At 53.4% G+C, this 21,176-nt stretch overlaps 7 protein-coding genes across 7 annotated transcripts; 4 read left to right on the top strand and 3 right to left on the bottom strand.

Moving 5' to 3' along the window:
* Positions 1 to 753: 753 nt before the first annotated feature.
* PHACADRAFT_207388 (uncharacterized protein) lies at positions 754 to 3,203 on the top strand (the record flags this gene model as incomplete). The annotated part of the gene is made up of 8 exons (XM_007393815.1): positions 754 to 1,595; positions 1,664 to 1,851; positions 1,901 to 2,234; positions 2,293 to 2,470; positions 2,523 to 2,744; positions 2,801 to 3,022; positions 3,075 to 3,122; positions 3,175 to 3,203. Exons 1-8 carry the CDS (start codon positions 1,089 to 1,091, stop codon positions 3,201 to 3,203), a joined length of 1,728 nt encoding a protein of 575 aa, XP_007393877.1. The 5' UTR covers positions 754 to 1,088.
* Positions 3,204 to 4,921: 1,718 nt separating this feature from the next.
* Positions 4,922 to 5,746, top strand: PHACADRAFT_253013 (uncharacterized protein). The gene is made up of 3 exons (XM_007393814.1): positions 4,922 to 5,157; positions 5,219 to 5,496; positions 5,560 to 5,746. The coding sequence occupies exons 1-2, from the start codon at positions 4,986 to 4,988 to the stop codon at positions 5,485 to 5,487; spliced, it is 441 nt and encodes a 146-aa protein (XP_007393876.1). The 5' UTR covers positions 4,922 to 4,985; the 3' UTR covers positions 5,488 to 5,496; positions 5,560 to 5,746.
* A 981-nt stretch (positions 5,747 to 6,727) lies between these two features.
* PHACADRAFT_207386 (uncharacterized protein) lies at positions 6,728 to 10,072 on the top strand. The gene is made up of 7 exons (XM_007393813.1): positions 6,728 to 7,107; positions 7,167 to 7,225; positions 7,279 to 7,830; positions 7,879 to 7,910; positions 7,974 to 8,542; positions 8,613 to 8,843; positions 8,894 to 10,072. Exons 1-7 carry the CDS (start codon positions 6,987 to 6,989, stop codon positions 9,214 to 9,216), a joined length of 1,887 nt encoding a protein of 628 aa, XP_007393875.1. The 5' UTR covers positions 6,728 to 6,986; the 3' UTR covers positions 9,217 to 10,072.
* A 2,359-nt stretch (positions 10,073 to 12,431) lies between these two features.
* On the bottom strand, positions 12,432 to 13,777 carry PHACADRAFT_253008 (uncharacterized protein). Its single transcript, XM_007393812.1, has one exon. The coding sequence runs from the start codon at positions 13,722 to 13,724 to the stop codon at positions 13,332 to 13,334; it is 393 nt and encodes a 130-aa protein (XP_007393874.1). The 5' UTR covers positions 13,725 to 13,777; the 3' UTR covers positions 12,432 to 13,331.
* Positions 13,778 to 13,922: 145 nt separating this feature from the next.
* On the top strand, positions 13,923 to 15,149 carry PHACADRAFT_193696 (uncharacterized protein; the record flags this gene model as incomplete). Its single annotated transcript, XM_007393811.1, has 2 exons — positions 13,923 to 15,050; positions 15,108 to 15,149. 2 exons carry the CDS (start codon positions 13,923 to 13,925, stop codon positions 15,147 to 15,149), a joined length of 1,170 nt encoding a protein of 389 aa, XP_007393873.1.
* Positions 15,150 to 15,420: 271 nt separating this feature from the next.
* Positions 15,421 to 17,925, bottom strand: PHACADRAFT_207382 (uncharacterized protein; the record flags this gene model as incomplete). The annotated part of the gene is made up of 14 exons (XM_007393810.1): positions 15,421 to 15,692; positions 15,756 to 16,028; positions 16,087 to 16,168; positions 16,235 to 16,257; positions 16,325 to 16,491; positions 16,545 to 16,558; positions 16,613 to 16,730; positions 16,798 to 16,913; positions 16,967 to 16,984; positions 17,038 to 17,168; positions 17,227 to 17,412; positions 17,489 to 17,515; positions 17,572 to 17,680; positions 17,742 to 17,925. 14 exons carry the CDS (start codon positions 17,923 to 17,925, stop codon positions 15,608 to 15,610), a joined length of 1,533 nt encoding a protein of 510 aa, XP_007393872.1. The 3' UTR covers positions 15,421 to 15,607.
* Positions 17,926 to 18,684: 759 nt separating this feature from the next.
* PHACADRAFT_253005 (uncharacterized protein) lies at positions 18,685 to 20,799 on the bottom strand. Its single transcript, XM_007393809.1, has 13 exons — positions 20,691 to 20,799; positions 20,608 to 20,634; positions 20,350 to 20,535; positions 20,160 to 20,290; positions 20,089 to 20,106; positions 19,926 to 20,041; positions 19,748 to 19,865; positions 19,682 to 19,695; positions 19,451 to 19,617; positions 19,366 to 19,388; positions 19,223 to 19,304; positions 18,880 to 19,152; positions 18,685 to 18,812 (listed from the first exon to the last, which is right to left on the bottom strand). The coding sequence occupies exons 2-13, from the start codon at positions 20,619 to 20,621 to the stop codon at positions 18,728 to 18,730; spliced, it is 1,227 nt and encodes a 408-aa protein (XP_007393871.1). The 5' UTR covers positions 20,622 to 20,634; positions 20,691 to 20,799; the 3' UTR covers positions 18,685 to 18,727.
* Positions 20,800 to 21,176: the final 377 nt, after the last annotated feature.

Raw genomic sequence — 21,176 nt, 5'->3', positions numbered from 1 at the left:
TTAGGACTAGTTCTCGATGCATAAGTGAGTCTTGCCTCCTTCTGCGGCCTAGTAGCTCATCTGGCTATAGTGGTTGTCATACTCGGGGTCCCGAACCCGAACGACTGCTTAACTGTGGTATTGCGATCACCGGCGAACGCGCAGGTAAGCGCCGTTACCGATGTTACCTCCGATGAAGATTTTTCATGCCCTTGTGAGAGCTTATGTTCCCTCGAAATCAGGTACCATTTATCGCTATTGAAATATACTCTACGCTGCAATGATCATCAGCGACTTCACGAAAAACACGAATATCCTTCTTTTTCATCCCCCTTCTCGCTCATTCCACGGCACGCCGCCTCATGTATAGGTAAGTGCATTGGCTGTCTCCGAAAGACTTACTATGTGATGTGACGCAAGAAATGCCACGGCCTTGTTCTTCCGAACCAGACGGGTGCCGACGGCCGGACGTAGCTCCGTCGAACATCGGTGCCTAGTTTTGTCGGCTGGAGATACCTGCGTTTGTCGGGAGATGGAGTTATGTGCGGTCAAAGGTGTGCGTCGTTCAGCGACATAAAATACTCTTCAGCCTGCTCTCTGCTCTTCCATAATTGCAGTATTTTGCTTCCGCCCATTACACGGTGCTTGCAACAACAGCTTATACTCTTTTACCTCGACATATGTCTTTTAACATTCTCTTAGGTAGCGGTGGTCAGCAAGGGTATAATCCACTTTATCACATCTGGTGTCTTCATAGCTAACCAACGATCGGACAACAGGGCAGTTTCATTCGAGATGCAGGAAACGGCAACTACACCCGTGTTCAGCCGAGCTGTTGTCGCGGTCCCGTTGCCTCACAAGCGTATCAAGTCCATCAGACCTGGCGAGCACCGCTGTCTCTACTAAGTGACTGGTCCTGACACATCTAAACAGAATTCGAATTCGGCGAGCATGGTTACATTGGGGACGCCATTACACTTACATTTGCTAACGGCACCAAGACCCCGGCTGGGCTACACGCTTTTCGCCTCCAAAACGGGTTGCAAGTGACTTACGGTTAGATTAACGGACTTGCAGGCGATTTCTACGCCACGAAGGACCCGATCTGCATGGGAGATACCCTCGAGGAGCAAATCAAGCGGTTCGGGGACGCCTACATTTCGCTAGCAACGGACACGAAACGACAGCCGAAAGAAGCGCAGGACATTCTCGCTATCCTGCAGGTTGAGTTCGAGGCTGTTAACGAAGCAGTGCGCCTTCGCAGAGACCCCTCCATTGTGCACCACGTCATTCCGGATCCCAGCTTCCAGCTGGCGAGAATCATGGCCACGCGCAGCGCCAACCCGGGCTATCTTGGTATCTCCAAGATCAACTTTGACCATTTCGGTCAGGATGCGCGCACAGCGTACAACGCCGGCCACACTTATGCTTTGATGGCAGCGGCGGCAGGCAACCTGATGGGGGCGTACACCTTGAACGCCTTCGCGGATCACTTTCTCGAGGATCTGTTTTCTGCCGGGCACCTTCGCACCCCACGCCGGATGCTGCATGCGGATTATGACATTGCCCCCGATTACTGTGCCAAGGCATGTACCCGTCCGTTGCTGGCTCTTATGGTGTATATCTGACGTCCACCGCCGCAGTCTATGCAGGATGAGGACTGCGCCATTGGCCTACAAGTCAGCAACCCAGCGGCGAAACCTGGACCGCGTACGGTGACAAGCGAGCGCTGGACGCGGTGAACAAAGAGAACCTGGAGCGGTGCCTAGCCGCGGTGCAAGCGTCGGCGGACGAGATCTATGCTGCCTATTTGACCAGGCAAGTGCCGAATCCGGTCGACTTCCGGGCATGGAACCATGCCCCGACGCTCGAGTCTGCAAGAGGCGACCAGGAGCTTGCAGCGCTGTTCAGAGACCCCAAGTCTCCGGCGGCTCGACATCGAGAACCGAAGGCAAGCCCAGTTCACGAGTGACTGGTGGTTCGATACTACTGCGGTTTCGATCAAGTCTAGCTCGTGGTGGGGTTACCCAATGTCGCTCGACGGACCGCGCAAGATCATTCCTTGGACTGGCATCTCTGCGTGTAATACCGGAGGTCTGCAGAATACCATGGTGTTCTATCAGGATTCTGCTGGCGGCATTCATCAGAGCAGGTTCGTCGACGGAGTGTGGTACGGAGGACCTACTGCGCCGGCACTGCTGACGGCCGCCTCCTTTTCTGCACTGGCCTCCGTCAGTTGGGATGGTGGTAATGGGGTGAGTGCAGTAGCCTCTACGCATTTACAGAAGCATCGCTCATTTATGAGCCGAGCAGGCTTCCCTCTTCTGGGTGGAACCTGGAACCTATGTTGTTCACGAGCGGAGGTATGCGTCCGGTCAGTGGACTGCTGGTCCCCTCGGGTCTCTAGACGTCAAAGTAGACTGGTACGCATCAATGGCAGCCGTCTCGTGGGCTACTGGTGGAACGAGGTTCGTGCGCTTGTACCTACAAGGTTGGCTCCTTCTTCAGCATCATCTTTTCTCTCTGTGTCCTGACAAGAGTAGAACGCGGTGCTGCTATGATACAGGAGCTTGCATTTGATACCACGCGGGGCTGGAGCCGTGCTTCTCAGTTCCAGAACGTCATGAGAGGAACCGGTCTGGCTGCGGCTGCATTTCTTAACGCTGACGGAACCGCGCTTAGCCAGATTCATGTCTTCCATCAGACACCAGAAGCAACCATTCGTGACTGTTACTGGGACTACAACACTTCCATATGGTCTATGAGTATGTTTTTTTGGCTTTCTGTGAGATGTCGAGCGTGCTCTAAGCATCATCTCTAGACCCCCTTGTGCAAATTATGGACGCTGCCCCAGCTACTTGCATCTCCGCCGCCACCTGGCCCGGCGGCGGTAGCAACATTACAACCATATTCTACTCTGATACCCAGGACACCCTTTGTCAGAGGGTCTCGGGTGATTGGAACTCGACCCGGAAAATTGTGGCCCCACCTCTTTTGAGTACCATGGTCGCTGCCGTCCAGGCGAACAACGACCAATCTCTGCGTTTGTATTGCCAGACACCGGACTACTCTGTGCTTCAGTTAGCCCAAGACAGCGGCGGCCAATGGGTTAGATCTGTTCTTGCCCTCTCTTGATGAGCACAGTACGTCTCGCGATGATGGCAAGCGTCTATTCGGCCACTGATAATGTAACAGCTGCGCGCATGCGCTCGTCGCCTTCGTAGGTTGGTATGGGTTTCGGGTTTCCTCTTCTCTTATGTATTTTTCTTGCATGATGCACCGGTGCTTTCTGTCTCCAACTCTTCATTCCCCGGCGACAATTGTGCTACCCGTACCGTTTCCTTTTTGCATCGTCCTTCTCGCCAGCAGGAAATGAGACATGTCTATGCATACCGTTTGCCCCTCTATCTATCTCCTCACGGACTGTTACATCAAGGACCCACTTGTCAGCGGATTCGTACAAGTGTATCTCTACCTTCGCTGTACAAAGCGCTACTAGCACGAGCTCAGGTTCGGCGGACGGGCTCTCGAACAAGAACGCTACTCCTACACTTATGACGAAGGGCAAGTGTCAAAGGAAGAGGTTCTCTCATGAGCTGAGTATCTTGAAACTTTCTCTGGAATTCCGTTTGTCATCTATGCAGCCCCATCCTTCACCCGGACCTACCCATTAGCGTTAATTGCTAATGCCATCACCTCATCTTTATGACCATCTACATCCGTTCGCACTTATTCTCTCCACTCTTTGCCGCATCTAGCACGGGTATACACATAAATAATCACGGGCCATCTAGGCTGAGGTTGAGTAATACGCAACAATATGTATATTTCAACCTCTTTCGCTTTCATCACGGCATGTTTTGCCCTGCATCCGCTTTGCTTGCGCTCCATTGAGCCTATTCTTGCCTAACCGCTCACTGTTTGGTCTCTACACGTGCAGCATACCCCCGTTCGTAGTGAATATACGTCCGATTTTCTTCGGTCGCCGAACTGAGATGCCACTGGCACAGCATCCAGCGCTATTTACGGTGCTTAATAAATGGGGCCACAATTTGCGATTTTTGCACTAATATTTGTTTCGTACAGACGCTCCCTTATGTGGTGCGTGTGACTCACATCAGGTCGGACGGCGCGACAGACACGCACCATGCCAGAGCTCGGGTGCGCGGGCCAGCGAGCTTTTTGAGTTCATAAGATCTGGCTATGTTGTGTGGCATTTATGGCGTAACACTAGATCGACGAATGTTCGCGTCTGTCGCGCTAGGCCGGCCGCCGGAGTCGGTAACTAATGTGACGGTCACGCATGCCACATAGAGAAAAGTTTGTACCAAACGGATATTGATGCAAAAGTGTGTAGATCCATCAGCGGGCCGCAACTCCGATACGCGGTGGCGGGGTTGCTGGGCGCATCATCGGGACGGCCGTGAGGGCTTGACATCACCATAGGCGATGCTCTGCGGCGAGTCTTAACCGTATTCCAGATATTCTTCGCCCTTCCGAGGGCCAAGACCTCGTAATGAGCTAGAGCGGCCGATGCTCTGAATGACTCTTGTATATGCTCGGATGGTCTCGTGAACGCGCGATGGGCCGGACTGCGATGGAACGTCGGAGATACACAATGTAAGTAGTCAATATGATCACTGGGATTGATGCTGTATGATGTGGTCGCGCTTCTATGGGCTCCTATGGCCGTGGACCGCTTGCCCCACCGGAGTCGGCTCGCGCACAGTGCTCTGTCAGGACATCAATGCCCGCGCTGAGATTACGGCCGTTGATGCCGACCATGAAACTTCTCCGCCACATCTACGCGTATTCCGCGCACGGCCTAGTACAGGCTCGTGATCAACCCGGCGGGTGTCTGGCCTAAGGTGCCCACCCTGGCTCTCCATATAAGATGCCCAGCTCGAGCGAGAGGAAAAGGCATCCTCAACATTTGCTTGAGATTTCTTCGTATACTCCACTTCGTCAAGTCTTCAATCGTCAGCACCCACTCTAACATCATCATAATGAAGTTCTTCACTGCCGTTACTACTCTTCTCTTCGCTGCTTCTGCTGCCCTCGCGGCGCCCTCCACTACCACCACTGTCACCGTCTCCTACGACCAGACGTACGACAATGCCGGCGGTTCTTTGGACACCGTTGCGTGCTCCGATGGCCCCAATGGGTTGCTCACCAAGGGTTAGTGATCCTCATTCTGCTTCGCCCGAATAAGTTCTGACCTCCGCTATCCTTTCTCTAGGCTACGGACCTGACTTCGGCAACCTCCCGAACTTCCCGAACATCGGCGGCGCGGCTGCCATCGCGGGCTATGACGACGCCAACTGCGGCACCTGCTGGCAGCTCACCTACAATGGTGTCTCCATCAATGTGCTCGCCATCGACCACGCCCAGTCGGGCTTCAACATTGCGCTCGGTGCGATGAACACCCTCACGGACGGTAACGCTGTCTTCTTGGGACGCATCAATGCCCAGGTCCAGCAGGTCGATGACAGCGCGTGCGGCCTCTAAAGACCACAGGTGAGTGCGCTTGGAGGAACTCCGCTTGAGGATGGTTTCGCTTACCTGCAGCGCGCTTTGCAGAGGACTTGATGGTGACGGTTACCTGGGCATTCATGAACCTAATGAAACGATGTATTCGGACTTCATTCTACGGACTTGACAGGCTGTACACCGATCGCATACGGACTCTGCTGTTGTAGTACCTTGAGTACGGACTCTACGTTGTAATTAGCTGTTGTTAACAAGAGTGAGGAGAGTTGAAGGCTGGAGAGTAAACTTGTGTGTCACTGACCATGGGTATTCGAGACGTACGAGCAACCTCCCATCAAGTGCGCCATACGCCATGCATATATATGGCGGCAATAGAGCCGGCATGAGAGTACTTGCTAAAATACTCCCCAAACTTGCGTTAGTTGACCACTGAAGCAGGTCAGCACGGACTCTGCAGGCCGCTTCCGCCCACGAGTGTTGCGGAAGAAAGTCAGATGTAGCTCACCATCCGTAAGAGAGTCGGCTACTGGCTTACAAACAAGTTCAAAATAGTAGATACCCTGGAACTTACAGGCTCTATTTACATTTACTTACTGTAGCTTAAATATTAGACGCCTATGTAAGATATAGGAGCTTACACCCCTACTTACGTTCTTGAGCGATATTTACTAGCACCGGCAAGCCACACCGGCCAACAATTCCTTTCGCAGCACACTCCTCGCTTCGAAAGTCTTCGCCACCGACCCCCTCTAGCAACTCGCACCGCACCTATCGTCCAAGGGTCGCGCTTTCCTCTACTCTTGAACCTTTAAGACTTGATTCCATTGCTCACAGGAAAGTTTGGCGCAACCGCCGCTGTGACGGTACTGTGCAGTGAGCATTCGGGGGTGAAATAGTGGGCGACAGATGCTGCCGCTATCTCCATTGATGCTTTCCATAAGCCTGAATTGCAATACATGGTGGAGCAAAGGAGATGAGTTTCGAGTTGCATTCGCTCTAGCAAATCAGGCTTGGACCGGCGTCTGCCATCCGTCCACCGAGTTCAACGTCCCACTCGGGATCGGGACTCCTAACTGTGCCCTGTAGGATCACACGGTATGGAAAGGATGGTCGATATCACCGGTGCAATTTTCTCATTTCTTGACAGACCCGGCTGGATCTAATAAATTTGTTCGCGCTCAATTGAAGGCTTGCGACACGCCAGGGCCACATTAGGTAGTGCGTTGCACACCATTTGGAGGGAATTAACACGGCATGAAATGCCACGACCACGCCATTGGCTAGGTGGACGCCGACGACCGGACGTACCTTCCGCCAAGATATCGGTACCTGGCTTTGTTTGCTGGAGATATCTGCGCTCATCGGAGGAGAGTGTTACATGCGGTCAAGGGCGCGTGTTGCTCTACAGCATATAATGTTCCCCGGCCTGCTCTCAGCTAGTCCAGAATCACAGCGCGTTCTCGCTGCCTACCGATTTATTGTCCACCTCAACACTTCATATTCTACTACCCTTAGGCATGTCCTTTGATACCACCGTCGTTAGTAGCGGTCCGCAAGATACGGTAACCACGCCTATATTCGGTCGGACCCTTGCTACGGTTCCGCTGCCCCGCAAGCATGCCGAGACTTTCAAACCTGGTGAGCACGGCTTAAGCCGTACCCTAACACGGTGATAGACTCTGAAGCATCCCTGACAGAGTTCGAGTTTGGCGAGCACGGCTACATCGGTGACGCCATTACCCTCACTCTTGCCGTGGTTCCTCGACGCTTGCTGGAGACTACCGCTTCCACCTCCCGAACGCATTGCAGGTGACATACGGGCAGATTAATGGGCTCGCAGGCGACTTCTATGCCACGTACAACCCGATTTGTATGGGAAATACATTTGAGGACCAAATCAAACGGTTTCAGGACGCCTATGCAACTCTGGCGATGGACATAAAGCGGCAGCCGGACGAGGCGCAAGCCATTCTCGCTGTCTTGCAGACCGAAGTCGACGTCGTAAACGAAGCTGTGCGCGTCCACAGGGACCCCTCCATCGTGCACCACATCATTCCGGACGCGACGGCTACATTTGAGCGAATTACGTATACGCGCTGGGGGAACCCGGGCTACCTCGGCATCTCAGCGATCAACTTTGACCACTTCGGAGAGGACGCGTGCACGGCGTACAACGCCGGCCATACTTACGCACTGAGGCTAGCATCGGCGGGCAAATTGCTAAAGGCATATGCGGCAAACGCCTTTGCGGACCACTTCCTTGAGGACCTGTTCTCCGCCGGGCATCTTCGTTCCCCACGTCGGATGCTGCATACGCGCGGGGGGTGGAATCCCACTGCAGATTTTGCCAGGCACGTTTTAGTCCGTTCGCTGTCTTATAGCATGCAGCTAACCTTTGTTGCCGTCTAGTCCATGCACGACGAGGACTGTGCCATCGGCCTGTCGGTCAGCAACCCGGGACGCGAGCAGTGAACTGCGTACGACGACAAGCGAGCCCTCGACAGGGTGAACGCCAAGAACCTGCGGCGCTGCCAGGATGCCGTGCAGGCGTCGGCATCTGAGATCTACACTGCCTCCAGGACACATGAGGTGCCGATCCCGCGCGACTTCCTCGCGTGGAACCACGCCCCGACGCTCGAATCTGCAAGAGGCGATCAAGACCTTGTGGCGCTGTTTAGGACCCCTAACCTCCGGCGGACCGACGTCGAGAATCGGGTGCAGACAGCATACACAGACAACTGGTGGTTCGGGTCGACGTCGAGCGTGCTCAAGGTCAGCTCGTGGTGGAGCTATCCGATGTCGCTCGACGGCCCGCGCAAGGTTATCCCCTGGACCGGCCTCGCCGCATGTAACACGGGAGCTCTGCAGAACACGATGGTGTTCTACCAGGATCCTGCTGGCGGCATTCGCCTGAGCAAGAATGTCAACGGGGCCTGGACTGGGGGTACTACTGCACCGGCGCTGGTAGCTGGCCAGTGGACGGCTGGAACGCTCGACAGGTTCGGTATCAAGACGAAGTGGTTCAGCTCTATGGCAGCCTCGACATGGGCGATTGGCGACACCAGGTACATCCGTCTGTAGGTGCAAGGTGGGCTCTGCATCGATCCGCGTTCCGCTGTCATCATGTCTCACAAGCTAAACAGTCGACGACCCGACGGGAACAATACGGGAGCTGAAGTACGACAGCAGCAGCCTCGAGGGCTGGCGTCTAGGCGCGACGTTGGAGGGTGCTAGGATAGGCACCGGCCTGGCCGCCGCCGTGTCTCTGACTGCCGACCGCGCGGCGCTCAGCAAGATCCACGTCTTCCACCAGACAACAGACGGTGTAATCCGGGACTGCGTCTGGGACCAGAACGCTGGCACGTGGTCTCGCGGTTCGTGTCTTCGCTCCTCTCCCGGGCCGCACTCTGAACTTCGGTTGTAGATCCTGCCGTGCAGATTACGGATGGCGCCCCAGCAACCCTCATCTCCGCTGTCTCCTGGCAGATTCCTGGCGGCGACGCCATGGGGATCTTCTACTCTGGGAATGTTTTGAACCAGGTTTTCCAGAGGACCTCGATTGATCGTTGGGGGGCAGCACAGATGATTGGGACCCTGCGGCGTCTGGGTACTGCTGTCGCTGCCGTTCAGGTGGACAATGGCAGGACGTTCCGGGCGTACGGTCAGACTGCAGATAATGGCATTTTTGAGGTCAGCCAAAGTAATGTTGGACCTGGGTGGAACAACGCTGTCATTGCGGCTGCGTGAGGGATTGGATGAACCGCACAACGAACATTAGCCATCATTACTTCCACTCGCTGTTCCGTATCCGCTAACGTCCGCCTGCCTCCCATTTTGAGTATGCACCAGTTCACTAACTTTACTGTACATCATGCTCTTGTATCCTCTTTTTCTCCACCGTATAGTATACTATTCACTTTGCTTCCCTACGATTCTCTACTCTCTAGTTTCAAAATCATAAAAAGCATCAAATCTACTTATAACGTATCGTCCACATTTACACGACGCAGAACAGCCAAAAGAAAAAAGAAAGAAAGAAAAAACCAGAACCAAGCACCCTGGCCGTGTCTACACCCGCAGCACGCCCGCCTGGCGCAACCTCGGGAAGAGCCCCAACACAAAATCGTCACAGCGATGCCGACACGCCCCATGAAGCCCGCTTGCCGGCGGTGCCGCGTACACGCTCACCTGCACGAGCTGCACGCCCCGCGCATCCACGAGCGCCTGCAGCGCGTCCTCAAGCGCGCGCATAGACGCGGCGTGCCGCCGGAGCGCCTCGAGCACGGCCGCGGCGGTCTGCGCCTTGTCCTCGAGCGCGCGCGCCGGCGCGAGCTGCAGGTGCAGGAGCTTCAGCGGAGACGCGCGGGCGCGGGCGTGGAGGGTGTGCAGGGACGCGACGAGGGGGGTCCAGGGCGAGGACGTGTCGAGGGCTTCGCCGCCCGCGAGGGAGCGCGCGCGGCGGGTGCGTGACAGCGGGACTTCGATGGCGATGGTGAGGGTGCGGAGGAGCGGCAGCTGGGAGAAGTCGAACGCTGGGGAGAGTGGTGTGGTGCCCTGCGACAATACTAGGAACGGGTCGTACTAGTGGTGAGAACATCGTATGGGAAACGAGAGGACGGCGCTGACTGACCGGTTGCACCTGCAGAGGAGATCGTGCACTTGAAGTCTTCGATGGTGCGCGCGAAGGATTCCAGGAGATTGAAGCTGCCTCCTGCATCCGTGTTACTCAACGCACGAACATCGAGCCGCCGCAGAGGCTTCTCGTAAGCGTCCGCGGACTCGAGGATGCCGCACACTGGCTGTGGACAAGTGGAGTCGCGCAGCACAAGCGAGGACACGCGCGGACGCTCGTCATCCACAAGCTTGGAGTCGCTTGCAGGGAGCCACTGGGAGAGATCCTCCAGGTGCAGCTCTCCGACAGAGTCGAAGCAGCACAAGAGATCGGAGAGAACCCTCGGATCGTGGGGCCGAGCATGACAGACCCAGCCTTCGATGGACAACGAGTCAAGAGAAGGAAAACCTTGCTTCTGCGACGCATATATACGCAGCGCCAGCAGGCCTCTAAGTTTGAGCGAACGGAGTGCGGGGAAGAAGGGAAGATATTTGGGAAGGTCCGCGCCGATGTATGGGTCGAGGTCGGCTATTCCCCATCGCAAGGTGAGCCCCTGGATGTACCGTTGGACTGTGGGGAATAGCGGAGAGCAGATGAAGTCTTGAAGAAAGCAGTTCTTGTGTATGCGCTGCTCGTACGGGTTCCCTGTCCTGGCGAAGAGCGACACGGAATGGAAGCGGTGCCGCAGGGTGAGGCTGTGCCAAGCCTTTGAAACGCGCGAGCACGAGAAGAGGGTTCTCTTGTCCGTTCGTCCTCGCTCGTCGTCGATGCGCGCGAAGTCGAATATGACATCGAAGACCTCGACAGGGACATGGTCGGTGATCCCTGCAGATTCAGCCACGGTGGATGTCATCTCTATCTCTACGGCAGGTCTTCGTCAACATGCAGAACAGACAATGCTAACTGCACACTCACATAAGCTGGTGAGGTTACTGGGCTGGGTACAGAGAGGACGCTTCGTTGGGGGACGTCCCCAACAAAGACGGACGCCCTTGATAATCGGCAATGCAACTTTGTGAAAACGAGCATGGGACTCGACAGCCGCTTATTTATGGTCGGGTGTCCTAGGAGAGAGACGGAGAGCACAGGAGCAGTGTGTCCGGGACGCTTGCATAGAAGTACCCAGTATGACGACGCTGAGACGACTCTGGAAAAGTCTGGAAGCGATATCGATGGCAACTGTATAGTGTGCGCAGCGGTCTTGTGAACGAAGACGTCGTGTTCGAGAGAGGCCGATGGGCTTGGACGTAATAAGGAGCATAATGAAAAGGCGAAACAGGGCTAACTCTGGGAATGATGAACAAGGGGAACACCCGCGTCCGCTGTCAGGTCACGAGCAGGACAGCGCGAGCCTTGGCAGGTTTGTGTGCCAAGTATGCGAGTCCTTGCGCTGCAGTAATCGACATAAAAGCCTGAAAATTATGTTAATACTAGAGTCGTAGTTGACACCGCTAGCGAGCTAGAAGATACAGCGGACAAGACGGAGGAGTCGTCCGGGGAAGAGCGATCACGATTCGGAGATTGCCAGCGCCGGCGTGTCGGTCTCAAGCGTTCCGCGGCACACGACCGAGCCAGGCCTAGATTATTCGTCCGACAAGCCAGAGTAACGCTCACTCTTTTATAATGAAGGACATTGTATTCATGATACCGAAGCATAATAACACAGTCACGATGGGCCCGAGAGTATCCGATTTCCGTGTCAGCAGCCAGCGAGAGCTCATTCTCGCCTGACCGAGCTCCATTCCCAATTTCTTTCTGACGCAGCCAGGAAGCGTGTATTTCTACGACGCACTGGACTTTTCCAAGTTTTTTCCACTCATCCAGCTCAGGCCTTGTCCCCTCTCGAAGCTCGATCTGGCTTCCTCACGACCCGCGTGGAAGCCTGGTGCAATGGCCATCTCAATGGTCGTCTTTCAGGCTGGAACTGCATTCCGCTACTACCGGGCTCGGTGAGAATATGCGCATGGAAAGAGTCTTGCCACCTTTTATCAGTAAATAGTAGCCCCGAAGTGCTCTCATGGACTGGCGCCGCGTCCTCTACGACCCCGTCCAGGAGCCAACTATGCTGCTGCAGAACCGCCGTGACTTGTTAAACCACAAGCAGCCCATGCCCTCCTATATCATTCGAAGCCATGCAAGACCATAAGCGTCATTTATGTGTACAGTAAGGGGCCGGTACTGGATTATGGTGCCATCAAGGGCAACGGTGGTAGCAATAGTGTATCTATCTGCGCCAGGACAGCCTGCACGCAACAACACAAAACGTTCTGTGCGTCAAGCTGATCTCTCGTAGAATGTTCTCGCATCTACATCTAGAATTAAGTAGCGCGAGAGACACACACGGGTCGTCAGCAAGCTTTGCTGTGTATATATCATCCGAGAAAACGCACCGAGGCAAGCTAGTTGTCCACCCGCGCTTATGGTTACTAAGCGAATATAAGTCAGTGTGGTCCTTAACGACTGCATTGATACCGGAGCCACTGACTGCACCGTTGTCGTTGTTTGAGCTGTTCCTACTAGCGTCGTTAGGTGGCCAGTGATCCACGTGAAATATCTCCCCAAGCTTCCTCCAAACTGCTTCTGTTCGATCGTCCAATGCAGCTTGCAGCACATGCTGGCAGAGGATACACAGCTTCTGCTTCGCATCCCTGTTCAAGAACGTGTTCCCAAGATCCAGAGGATTCACATCGGTCACCATGTTGCGATCGAAGCCATGGAGGATGATCGATTTGACTACCCTCTGACACTGGGTGCCAGGTGTGTGCGAATGAGCGTCACGCAGGGGGGCGGAAATCGATGAATGTCTTGACTATCTGTGCGCTCTCTTGGTAGAGCCGATGTCGAGCAGCTAGACAAAGTAGTATGTCGTCTTCAGTCAGACGGACAACCTCTTCATCATAGACGACACCGCGGACCAGGGCTTCTTGATCGTCCTGCCTACAACACTCGTACAGTGCTACCGGAAGTATTTCGTGCGCCCCAAGAAGCCTGCATAAGTGGACAACAGCGATTGAGTCGGGAAAACGAATGCATAACGAGTCGCATTTCGCCCCAGGGTCGCCATGGAATCGGACTTGGCGCCATTCTCTCAGGCTGTTAGACGGGTAATACAGCCTGAGCCGGTCTTTAGCCTCGTTCAGCACCTCTTGTACCTGATATTTCGCCGCAATGATAGTGACCAATCGTAGGTCGCGAAACTTGATGACCTCTCTTTTGCGACCGAACCAGCCACTGGAAGATAGATGTAACATCACAGCCAGAGTAAAAGAAGCACTGCGCACCTCTTGGCACCATCATAGACGATTTGCAGCAGCTGCGCGAGCACGTCTCCGTTGTCATCCGTCCGCAACACCGGGCAGCCATCCAGCCTCTCTTGTAGACTCGCGAGGGCAGGCGCGCTCAGGAGGTCCCTGAAGACTTTCGAATGGTGTGCGAGCACGCCGGAATGAAGCTTGAACGACTTCCCCTGGGCCGCGAGCACGACGTTTCCTTCGTCGAACCAGAGACTGGCATGGCGTTCGCCGACTACTGGCTGAGCCTCTTCTGGCGGAGGCGCTTCTTGGACGTGCTCCTCCACCTTTTGCCTCTTGTTCGGCGTGTTTCCGGTATCGCTGCGACCGCGGCTGCGCGTGGATATCGTCATCAGGGAGGAGAAAGGTCGCCGCAGGGAGGGAGAGCGCGAGCCAGCCGTGGAGCGCTTGTGGGTTCCTTATGTGAGCGCAATTACTACTGAAACGCGATGATAAGTGGAATTACCTAATAGCGCAGCCGCCCACCGGAACCCTCGAGCGCAAAGTCATGCTTCAAATGTACACGCGACCGCTACGACAAGACTCCAGGCATGCCAGCAAGCATTCGCAGCCATTCTCTTGCAGAGGAGACAGATACTCCCAACAAGAGGAGAAAGGTCGAGCCAGCTGAGGAATGCGTAGACGCGCTCCGAGCCGTGTCAGGGATTGGCGAGCGATCAAAGAACCTCTGGTTCGACGACGGCAATGTCATCATTTCTGCCGAGGGCAGGGCCTTCAAGGTGCACGCAAGTGTCCTGATGCTTCGTTCTGAAGTTCTTAAAGAGCTTCTGAACGGCCCGGCCCTCGCACGGCTTCCAGAGAGGCTGGAGGGCTGCCCTGTCCTGCGCGTGGAGGACAAAGGCCGCGACTTCGAATATCTGTTCACCATCATATACAATGGAGGAAACAGGCGAGCACTGATTTCATCCTTCGAGTATTCTTATAACAATGCTGGATGTAGTAGCTGGCTGAACAGCCAAAGGCCGCCGATTGCGTATGTCGAATTTCGCGCGGTCGTGACTGTCGCCGTGAAGTACAAGGTCAAGGAGATCATCGACGAGGCGATATACAGGCTCTCGCGAGTGTTTTCCACACGCAGTATAGACGATTGGAATCCCTATCTTAAACCTGACGGTGACAAGACACCTATCGCTCTCGATGAAAACGACTGCATCGACGTCCTCCGCGTCGCCCGCCTCTTAAATATGCGTTCAATACTTCCGCTGGTATTCTACGCATGCTGCAACATTGAAGATCGGCAAATAACTGCGGGGGTTTTCTACTACGAGGACAATTCAGACTTAGCCCGATTTAACGAAGACGACTTGCACACATACCTCAAGGGCCGCTGCACACTTATAAAAGAGTCAATGAAGGTCAAGAGAGCATTACAAGAGCTCGCGATTAGTATACGCGCTGCCCTTTGCCCCTCGAAATCACGATGTCGCTACGCACTCCAAAAGCTGTGTCTCGCCGCGCTGGACGCTGATTTCTATCACAAACCATCGGCGATCGATTCTGTGGATAGGTGGCTTGATGTTACCGAAGAGAAGCGGAACGCGAAACTTTGCCAGCACTGTGATGGAGTCCTCAGAAATCTCATCAACGAACGGCGGGAGGAGGCATGGCGCAAACTCGGGAAAATCTTTGGCATTGAAGAATGGCCAGCTGGGCAGTCGGTGAGCACATTCGTGTTTCCAACCATATCTAGAGCTGAACGGTTATGTGTCGAGCAGCAAGAAGGCGAAGATAATTATGCGACTGCCGCCGCATCCTAACGATCTCAAACTTAGATATCTGGAATGCCTCCCTACGCTTTTGTATGTTATGAATGCTACATGTTCGTTCAGTGGACGGTGAAAGCGCAACGAGAATAGCTACCAGACTCTTGAAGGGGAGAGCATCAGCCATATCTGCGGCTTGAAAGCTGCAAGCGAGACGACGTACCATCGTCTGGTGCTGACTGACAACGTTTTCTTGAGAGATCAATGATAGCTTACGTGGCAGGGCCTCTGGCTGAACCGTGCTATGGTGTTTTGAATATATATAAAATACAGACGAGTAGCGTCCATGTGTAAGAGAACAGCTCGGGAGACTTCTGTTTATTCACATGTCAGAGTGTACAGCTGATATTCATGTTCACCTTGAGCCTGTAATGGATGAATCTTGATGTACGCAAGTGAGTGGAACTGTTTCTGCATTCCAGGAGTCGTCGTTCAGCGATGAAATAGATACATTAGTCATTGAGAGCCATAGATTGGATGAGGCTAAGTGCAGCTGCAGACCGAGGCTTGAAAACCGCCTCGAACGGAAGAGGGTGCCTAGTCAGATATTTGCTAATAAGCCGCCAGGCATTCGTCTTCGCCAAACTAAATCGAACTCACACTACTAGTCCAGACGTATACTCTCCACTCGGTTCGACAACTGTCCCAGACTCGTCCACAGGCTTTGCTATATTATACATCGCGAGGATGTGCACCATGGAAATCCAAATAGACTCCATAGCGAAGTGCCTCCCCGGACAGATGCGCCTGCCGAAGCCGAATGCAACCATAGCGTCTGACGTGGCCTGGCTGAGCTGCCCGTCTGGTGTGAGCCAGCGAGTGGGGTCGAAGGTGTCTGGGTCCGGGAAGCGAACTGGGTCATGCAGGATTGCCCTATTCATGGACGTGTATGAGTACGAATAGAAATCAAGGGGTCAAAAGGATCGAGCACCACGAGTTCCCAACCACGATAGCGCCTGCAGGAATTTGGTAGCCTTTGTATTCGTCTTTCATGACCGCTCGATGTGGGACTGCTGTATATGTCGTACAACGTAAATGTATTGATTTTCTATTTAGCGACGGATCTGTATATGACGCACCGAGTGGACCTGTAGGACGCCACCTGTCAGGATCGGTAGGATGAGCAGAATGCTTCTTGCCATCTCAGCTGAAGCACAAGTAGAACGTACCTCAGAACTTCGTACATGATGGCAGTGATGTAAGGCAGGAATTCACGATGTGCGTAGTCCGGAAGACTGTCCTTTCCGATAACACGGTCGATATGTCCTTGAGCCACTGCCTGTACGGTGGGGTTCATGATCATGGCAAGCACGAAGGTTCCAAGAGCCGACGCAGACTGATTGGAGAGTCATGTTTCCGATAAAATTATCGGTAGCATGATAGACTTACGGTATCAGCACCCCCTCCATTCGCACATATCAGCGGTCGTGCCATTCAGAGGTCGGTCAAGTGCTTACCGACGTACGCCACTCCCGCGACATTGCGGATGAGGCGTTCGGACTTCGAGCTTTGTTTATCGTCTTCTAACTTTCCCAGGAGGGCCGCTGCAATGGAAGGCGATGCAGTTCCTTGTGTCTAGTCGTAAATTAATGTGTCAATATCTACCAGATTACTTATAATATAGAACAACTTGAACATTTACCATCGCTTTCTTGACAAGCTCGAGCGGCTTCGTGAACATAGCGGATACCACTTCGCTCCATTCCGCCGCCTCTACTTTGAACTGACCTCCAGGAGCCCAAGACGGTATGTATCGCACTGTCCAAATAAGCTGTGCGCTCCAAGTGACTATGAACGAAGAAGCGACTCACTTAATGGTACAAATTCGACTACGAACTTGTTGATGAGGTGCTCCAGATATCGTGACTCAGGGCTGGCTTACCCATATACGACCCTAAAGTCCCAGCTCGCGTTATTGAGCGCATGGCTTTCTCAGCGAGAAGGATGTACGAGTCGTTGTTGTCTTCAATTTCCATTCCATACGTGACGCTTAGTATAGTCGCCGCTGACAACCTGACATGGAAGTGTTTGTCAGCCTCCAGACTAATGCTCACTGTATATCGTTGCTTACAGACGAAGGTTCTTCGTGAAGTCGTCAGTCGTCAGGAGACCAACAATAAGTTTTCTAGCCTCCTTTACCATCTTATGTTGATACTTCTGGATCGCTTGGCCGTGAAACTGCTGGTGGAAGAGACGACGATGTTCTCGCCAATCGTCATTATATCCTAAGAAGGCAAAAGCTTTTCCCCAGCCAATGCTAGAAAAAGAATAAGCATGTGCCATTCGATAATACGCCGCTGCGGAGTGTTGAACACGGTCGAACAGATGCTTACAAGTCGTGTAGTATGACTGAATGCTGCCTATATCACAACTGATGAATGTAGGCTTCCTGACGATCTAAACACTATCGTCGCACCTGTCAGAATATATAGAGGATCGTTTGTCGAACAATTCGAACGCAGCCGTAGCTGAGTTGAGGACAACTATGGAGCTTCCGAGAACTCGTAGATGAATGACATCCGAACCTATCGCAACGCATGAATTGGTGAACAGTCATTGTCGCCGCACAATCAAAATTTCGCGTACCATATTCGCGGCCCCATCGCTGGTACGTCAACCAGCCGCGACCATCGCGAGGGACGTCTAAAATGTTCCCCAGGACCGGAAGTCCCTTCGGACCGGGAGGGAAACGGTGTCGCTTATACCGATCGCAATAGATCGAAAGCACGATGATGGCAGCTATCAGACTGCTCAGAACTAATGCGTCCATCTCGCTAGCTTAGTGAGAGTGATGAGATCACTTACCAATGCCCAACGCCGACTTATAACACAGCCTTAAGATATCGCCATGGTACGACTCATGCCGGATTTCAGTACCGGAGTGAAGCGTATGGAGCGACACACTGCCCAATTTCTGACTGTCACGACGTGATGTCACTCGTGGGTCGGTAAATGCATCCCGCCGAGCGCTAGGAGCGGCACGTTGATCAGAGCTGTGAAGTCAGTGCTGTGGGGACGGGGCTTCAATTGGTGGCAACGCTTCTTTGTCGCACTCAAATGGGGCGCCGGCCTAGTCTTCACTGACTACAATCTGTGCATGAATCAACAATAACGTCTACGAAGCAATGCATGCATGAGGTCTGGTGCGTGTGACAGTGTTCGTGGGGTTCGTAGAAGCCTCTGCGCACCAGGAAGACCCTTGTCGGATCTAGGCACCAGCAAATAGATGACCTCATTTACTCCCTTATCTGCAATCGTCCTGATCCAAGCTCGAAGCGAGACCACGGTTTAGAAGATGAATCAGTCAGAGTACTGTACCCGTACGACCAGTCCGGCGGTCACGCGTCAAACCGATTTTCCGCTAACCGCTCCGAGAATCTTTCCCTCTCGATTTATGAGTCGTCGGAAAGAAAAGTTTTGGCGCTTCCGGCCGGACTGGTCGCACGGGTACAGTAGATAGCATAAGCAACTGGGGCGGAGAATCGGCCTCTCTGCCTTCCTGAAAACAGTAGCAGCCTTCAATGGTCTTCGAAGAATAACATAGCCTATGCTTTGTTTCGCACAACAGCGTATTAGTCATCGAGCGCCATGGACTGGATGAGGCTGAGCGCAGCTGCAGACCGAGGCTTGAAGATTACCTTGAACGGAACAGGGTACCTAATCAAATATTTGCCAGTAAGCCGCCAATCAGTCATCTCTCTCCGCCAAGCCAAGCCAGACTTACACAACGAGCCCAGAGGTATATTCTCCACTCGGTTCGACAACTTTTCCAGTATCGTCCACCAGCTTCTCGATGTCGTACATCGCGAGAATGTGCACCATAGCGATCCAGATAGACTCCATGGCGAAGTGCCTCCCGGGACAGATGCGCCTGCCGGAGCCAAACGTAGCCATGACGTCCGACACGTCCTCACTGAGCTGCCCGTCCGATGTGAGCCAGCGAGTGGGGTCGAAGGTGTCCGGGTTCGGGAAGCGGACTGGGTCGTGGAAGATCGCCCTATGCAAGAAAAGGGAGTGTGGGTACGTGACGGGAAGCGAAGCGAAGCCGGGGACAGACGAGATCGCACCATACGTTGCCAACCACGACAGCACCTGCTGGGATGTGGAAACCGTTATATTCGTCGTCTGCGGATACTTGATGTGGTATCCCTATATATGTCATACAACATGAAAATGTTGCTTCCTGGAAGCGATCCTGTACAAAACGCACCTAATGGACCTGCTGGACGCCACCTGTCAGAACCGATAAAGTGAGCGGAATGCCTCATCTCTGTCGAAACGCTGACAAAATTTACCTCAGAGTTTCGTGCAAGATCGCGGTAACATAGGGCAAGAGTTCGCGATATGTGTAGTCTGGAAGACTGTCGTTTCCCACAACACGGTCAATCTGTTCATGAGCTGCCGCCTGTACGGAGGGGTTCAATACCATGGCAAGTACGAAGGTCCCAAGGACAGACACTGTCTGAATCGATGATTAAGCTCTGGGATAAGAAAGAAAGAAAGAGCCGGAGGCATGTTAGACTCACGGTATCAGATCCCCCTTCAGTTGCAAATATTAGCCATAGCCCTTAGAGGTCACATGAAGTATTTACCAATGTACGCCATTCCCGTGACATTGCGGATGAGGCGTTCGGATTCTGAGTTTTCGCTGTTTTCTTCCAGCGAAGCTAGAAGGCTCACGGCGATGGAAGGCGCCGCGGTTCCTTGCACCTGAAGATAAAATGGTGTGTAAATAAATAATAAATGACTCAGGATAGGGATAATACCCACCATTTCTTTCTTGATATGTTCGAGAGGCTTCGTAAACAGAGCAGATACGGCCTCACGCCACTCCGCTGCTTCCAGCTTGAACTTGCCCCCCGGAGCCCAAGACGGTATGTATCGCACTGTCTAATAAGCCGCGTGCTATTTTATGAATGACGAAGAGACTTACTGAATGGGACGTATTCGACTAGCGAATTACCAATGAGACGCCGCAAACTAAGTGTCAAAGAACTAACTCACCCATATACGACCCTGGGGTGGTAGCGCGTACTATCGAATGCATGGCCTTCTTGGCAAGGACTACGTATGGGTCGCTGTTGTCTCGGATGTCCATCCCATACGTGACGCCTAGTATAGTCGCCGCCGACATCCTGACACGGAAAGGTCTGTTGGTCACCAGAAGTAAGGCTCGCTGCATATCACTACTCACAGGCGAAGGTTCTTCGTGAACTCGTCGGTCGTCAAGAGGCCGGCGGTAAGTTTTCTGGCTTCCTTTACCATCTTATGCTGATACTCCTGGATCGCTTGTCCCTGGAACTGCTGATGGAAGAGACGACGGTGTTCTCGCCAATCGTCGTTATAGCCTAAGAAAGCAAAAGCTTTTCCCCAGCCAAGGCTAGAGAAAAATGAGCATGCCGCGTTTGATGATACGCCACGGAGTGTCGAATACAGTTGGACGGATGCTTACAAGTCGTGTAACATTACGGAATGCTGCCTATAACATAATCAATGAGCACAGGCTTTCTGACAATTCAGGCTCCACCTTCGTACCTGTCAGAATATATAGAGGACCGCTTGTCAAATAGCTCGAACACAGCCTTGGCTGAGTTAAGGACAACTATGGAGCTTCCGAGAACTCGTAGATAAATGACATCCGAATCTGCCGCGGCGCATGAATCAGCGAGCAGCTCCTCTCGCTGCACAAAATTAAGGTCCACGTACCATATTTACGACCCCATCGCTGATACTTCAGCCACCCACGACCGTCGCGAGGGACGTCTAAGACGTTCCCCACGATTGGAAGACCTCTCGGGCCCGGAGGAAGACTACGTCGCTTCCTCCGATCGTAGTAGACCGAGAGCACGATAATGGCAGCTATTAGACTATTCAGCAGCAGTGTTTGCATCTCACTAGCTTGACAGTAGCAAGGATACCTACCAGGGCTCGATGCCGGCTTATAACACGGGCTTAAAAATTGGAGATACAGCCATGGTACGACTCTTGCTTAATCGCGTTGTTACATGGAAAACGCGTGTG

This window comes from Phanerochaete carnosa (genome assembly GCF_000300595.1).
Source record: "Phanerochaete carnosa HHB-10118-sp unplaced genomic scaffold PHACAscaffold_3, whole genome shotgun sequence".
NCBI lineage: Eukaryota > Fungi > Basidiomycota > Agaricomycetes > Polyporales > Phanerochaetaceae > Phanerochaete > Phanerochaete carnosa.
This window is presented reverse-complemented; position numbering and strand designations above follow the sequence as displayed.